General features: G+C 39.7%; 1 protein-coding gene across 1 annotated transcript in view; it reads right to left on the bottom strand.

The window, feature by feature from the left end:
* LOC104620868 (chromosome unknown open reading frame, human C4orf47) overlaps window positions 1-3,813 on the bottom strand; it is an 11,856-nt gene extending 8,043 nt beyond the window's left edge. Inside the window, exons 1-2 of the mRNA XM_010287206.1 lie at window positions 3,717-3,813; window positions 2,450-2,669 (exon numbers count right to left, since the gene is read on the bottom strand). Of these exons, the coding sequence (XP_010285508.1) occupies window positions 2,450-2,669; window positions 3,717-3,813 (317 nt within the window). The remainder of the gene's footprint in view (window positions 1-2,449; window positions 2,670-3,716) is intronic.
* Window positions 3,814-5,434: the final 1,621 nt, after the last annotated feature.

Below are 5,434 nucleotides of genomic sequence, written 5' to 3'. Positions count from 1 at the left end.
TCTTTCCCACAAATTTACAGAGAACAGTAAGTTTAGTGTTGGTATGATAATGGAGTGGCAGGCAACGTGGGGTACCTGTCTGAAAGGCTTTTTTTTGTGGGAGATATTAGGACTAGTTAACTTTCTGTCTTGTCACAGGAGAAAAGCAAGAGGAAGCACAGCTCTCTTAGGAGAAATACCTTTGCCTACAAAGCTGCAGGAATTCACAAAGACTGTTTTTTAAAGACTAACTTGAAAATCAGTATTCGCTGACAAGTGTATGACATGATCTCAAAAGTACATGATCATACATCTGCTAAAGAAGGAAAGGACCAAGACAAACTAATGAAATAGCTGAATGGCAATTTGGCCCACTAAGCTGCAGCTACAGTGGTCCCAAAAAAACCCAACCAACCAACCCACCCTCTGTCCCCATGCCACAAAAACCCAAAACAGGAAAAAAAATAAATGGGCTACTGTATGAGATCCGTCAGCTACTCCAAATAGCCAAGATAATCTGCTTTGCTTGTACTGCCTGCAATTATTGTGGGGAGAGAGTAAAGTGTCTCAATGAGTTCCAACTTACAAGGACCATTAATGACTACTGACAGGACTAGGATGCCAAGATAACTAACCTGCCTGTTCATTATCATCCCTTTATTTAGAGACTTCATAAGCCCATATATAGAAAAAAAATGGGCAAACCGACAACGCAGAGACAACCTTTATCTTGGTGTATCCTGGCTCTTAAGCGCTTTATTTCATAATCTTTAAATGTCACTTCTGTGTGTAGACTTTTTATATGCCAGTAACAAAATAACAGAGAACAGACATATGAAGAAAAGAAAGGCCCAGGCTTCAGTCACATCTTCAGAATATGACATCTTTGCAACCTTTGCAACAAATGTGGCTCCAATGTACAGGAAAGATTCCCAAAAGCTGCTTATCATCCAGGCAGCCAAGAATAATAACTCAGTGAACAGCAATAGAGCTCTGCACTAGTTCCTTAGTTATGATGGGAGTCAGTTTTGGGTATAAGAAACATATAATCGCTCTCCATAATTGCCTCAGGATTCCATTAAAAGGCAACCTAACCACTTTCCCAGCCTCTGCTTTGTACTACTCTGCCAGTACAGATTTGGGGAAGAATAAAGACTGTAAAGAACCTGTCCTAAAGTTCACGGCTAGAGGAATTCATAAGTCTTACAAGAAGAATAAGAGCACAAGCCGCTGCACCCATGGCCAACAAGTGCATGTGTGGAGGCAGCACACTGATGAAAGCATGTTAGCAGGTCTTTGTTGTAAGCAAGACTCCCACTGTTAGACTTGGAACCCAGAAAGTAAGTGAATAGGACTGACAAGGATTTGAAATCAGTGCCTAGGTGTTTCTAACAGTTAAAACATTAAAAATAACTTGGTTGCTATAAAGTCAAGTTGTAGTTGAAAGAAAGTTTTGAACACAGGGCTCACACATTGTCTGTCCCAACAGAAATAGCTCATGTATATCCACCAGAAAGCCCACACATTATGTCTTACATTCCTATTAAAAGCTAAGATGTTCCTGTAACATACAAAAAAACATAGCTAATCCTTGCATCCTAAAATATATATGTATAAAATAAACAAGAGGTTACTCTCCAAACTTTCCAAAAGCAAAGCTGCAGAAAGATATGACTAAATATAACCACTGCAAGAACAGTCCAAAGACTGGCCCTGTCCACAGACTGGATCCTCCTATCTGTTATTGCAGCAACAGGAACAAAACAAGATTGTGTAGTTATAAATAAGTAACAAGGCTCTACCTGTCTTTTACATGTGAATAATAATAGTTATATGACACCAATTGCATTGGTGCCATTTTGTCCTGTAATTAATGTTGCGCAAACAGCAAAGATGTATTTATTTTAGTATTCTGCATATATTCCTCAGTTAGGTAACATCTCCTGATCATCCTGTAGAATAATTGGTATTTTTTCTAGCAAAAAGATAACGGATATGGATTCACTGAGAGGAAGATATTGCACCTGGATGATGGCCCCTTTTCCTACTGTTCATGCAATATATATACCATCTGTATTTTGGGAAGCTCAGAAATGGGAGGGAGAAGATACTGTATCTGACAAGTTCCAACAGATTTCCTCCTAAATTAAAATTAAATATTAATTTGTTAAGTATCCACACCCTTTTCCCATAGTCATCTTCATCAAAAATAAAAAGCTATAGGGTAAGAAAACTGCTTACAACAAAAAACAGTAGTTAAGAGCAAGCATTAGGACCTGACTTCTACCCGTGTTCAGCCTTCCCTGTGCTGCTGCTCAAAATTCTTTGCTCAGTACTGACTAACACTATATTGTATAAAACAACAATATTGTACCGTCATTACAGATTTTATAAGAAATAATCTGTGAAAGTCATCTTTAGCATACAGCAAAGAAAAAAGGGCAATTTAAAGCATTTTCACAACACTTACGGCAATTTGTCTCCATTACTGGGAAGGAAAGCTTTGCCCAAATTTTTCTTTGATTCTGCCAATCTATAGCGTCTCCTTAGCTGAACAGGGTTTGAGTAGGCTTCACCATCGAAAATCCTCACAAACTGAGGCTCAAAATAACCTGCCTGCAGAGCTGACAATGTTTTGGTCCCCCCGGGTAACATCTGTCTGTTCTTGCTCGCAGCTTCGTTAAAAGGGCCTTTAAAAAAGTAAGCACTGTAAATAACTGTTCAGTGTTAGTGCTTCTCTTAGCCTACATTAAAAAAACTAAGGGCTGGATCCGGCCGGCTCAAAGAACATCCTACAGAGCATTTAACTTGTAAATCATGCATGTAAATGCTTGTGTCTGAAAGACAATGCTATGAGAAAGTATTCACAGCACCTAGTTTTTAGTTTTCTAACCCCTGCACTTGCTTTACAGGCAATGGAGAGAGATTGGTCACTCCAGACTATAATTCAGAGCTGGAGCTGATGCATATTTATATACTACGAGCAATACTTCAGAGGAGCATCTCTCTTCCACTGAGACCAGGTAGAATAGCTTAAGTGCCTCCAGTTGTGTTTTGAATGCCCCGCTGCTCAGTGTGGTAGAAGTGTATCAGCCAGCGTTCTGGTGGACATTTTCATCACTGACACAACAACACAGCAGAAATCTCTGTATTGAGAAGCCACGATTATTTTGCATTATCACTTCAAAGCAGCTGCTGAGGGTTGTTAACCTCTGTAACCTTACTAATTACAAAAATTACCCTTCTCAATAAGTATTCCCATTAAACAACGAGAAAAGGAGAATATTTTTTAAAAAGACAGGGTGGGGAATCTCACACACCTGAGTCAGATCAGAACAGAAAAACAACTACAACACTAATTTAAAAATAATGACAATGTAATTGTTAATAACAGAAAAGCTGCCTAAAGAGCACACAAAAACACTATTGTTTTTCACAAAAGTGGGACATACTGGTAACTTGCAGATAATTAATATTGAAAAGAAATGTATACGCTAAAAGATTTTATCAGTCTATTATGCATACATATTTTTCAGTTTTACTGGATTCTTCCTTTCTTCAATATATTCATTCCAACATATCAAGCCTTCCCCTTAATAACAGAGACCTGAGCTAAGAATATGGAAGTTCCCTCTAACAAAAAATATAAAAAATTAGAAAATAGTGATTCTGAAAGTAGATGGATACTAGAGATACTACCCTATCACCAAATAGTGATTAAAATTAAATGTACTTACGCATATAATGTGATACATATTTATCTCCAATGGTAACATAACCCATTTCACTGAAGAGGCCAATCCTCTCCATATCACTTTTCCCTTCCACAGGCATGGCTGGATCTGTGTGACAGTGCACTGCACTAAATGGGTTGAAGTATCCTTGTTTGTTTGTTCTACTGTGAAAGTCTATAAGCAGTCCACAGCTGTAAACAAAAAAGTTTACTTAAGTAAAATGCAAGAAGTTTTGGTTAAAAATATTAGCAATAAATGTAATCTGAAGAAAATACTCTACAATATGATTTCCATCTTTAGTACTTGTAGGACAAATGGACTATGTGGGATTTAGACACCATTACACCTCCTCTGTTAAACATTGAAAACATAAGCATAGAGAGAAAATCAAATGCATTTGTAATACAACTGGTACAACTCTTACTGAATTTACATAGTTTGAGTCAAAATTTGTAACAGATATCTTCAGAGTACTAAGATGAGAGGTTTTGGTGGTATTAACAGCTAGTAATAAAACATGCCAAGCATATGGATTATCTCTAGCAATTGTTTTCAGTCACTCTCCAGTAATGGTGTAGAAGGTCAGTGTATGGACAAATGTGGGCTAAAACATAAAAGTGTAATTTTGAAAGCCTTCAAACTAATCCAAGACCTGGTCATGGTAAATATCTCAAATTTCTTCTTGGTTTTAATGCAAATAATTTACAGTAAATGTTAGATTTTCCTCATCATCACCCTCTTTGGAACCTGACAGAACTAAGGAAAATGCCTAGTCAACAAGTGTAAGGAACTCAAGGACTTGAATAGAGAGCAGGCTTAGCTCTAGGATTACCAGGGATCTGATTTCCAGAGTGAATAATAGAGATGGGAATCAGACTCAGCTAGAGAAAGAACTGCCTTGAGGAGGAAGATAACAATATATGGTAAGTTGTATGGGGTTTGCACAGTAAGGTTTTGGTAGCTGGGGGTGGGGGGGCTACAGGGAGAGAATAGCATCTGTGAGAAGCTGCTAGAAGCTTCCCCTATGTCTGACAGAGCCAGTGCCAGCCGTCTCCAAGATGGACCCACTGCTGGCCAAGGCTGAGCCCATCAGTGACGGTCGCAGCGCCTCTGGGATAACAGAGTTAAGAAGGTGAAAAAAACCAAACTGTGTAACTGCAGACAGAGAGAGGAGTGAGAATATGTGAGAGGAACAATTCTGCAGACACCCAGGTCAGAGCAGCAGGAGGGGCAGGAGGTGCTCCAGGTGCTGGAGCAGAGATTCCCCTGCAGCCCCTGGTGAAGACCATGGCGAGGCCGGCTGTGCCCCTGCAGCCCATGGAGCTCCATGCTGCAGCAAATATCCACCTGCAGCCTGGGGAGGACCCCACACCAGAGCAGGGGGATGCCCGAAGGAGGCTGTGACCCCATCACTTCATCAGGTAAACTCAGCACCAGTCTTAGACTATAGGCAGATCTAGCCATTGGGTAAGGAACCAAAGGGCAGGTGACAGCAAATAGCACTGAAAGAAGAGATGACAGAAAAACTTACCCTTGGAGACAAATTTAAGGGTTCGCTGCTATGAAACAACTTGGCATTATTGGTGAGGAGGATAGGAATAACTTATCGACAAGAAATAGATGTGGAAATAAATTCTACAGTGTCAAGCAAAGATCAGGGGATTAACGGGAAGGAGTTTCGGGCCTCAAGGTGCCGATGTGACTCAGGAGACATGACAGGT

Source organism: Phaethon lepturus, unplaced genomic scaffold (genome assembly GCF_000687285.1).
Source record: "Phaethon lepturus isolate BGI_N335 unplaced genomic scaffold, ASM68728v1 scaffold6475, whole genome shotgun sequence".
Lineage (NCBI taxonomy): Eukaryota > Metazoa > Chordata > Aves > Phaethontiformes > Phaethontidae > Phaethon > Phaethon lepturus.
Note: the sequence above shows the minus strand (reverse complement) of the source record. Positions and strands in the feature narration are given on the sequence as shown.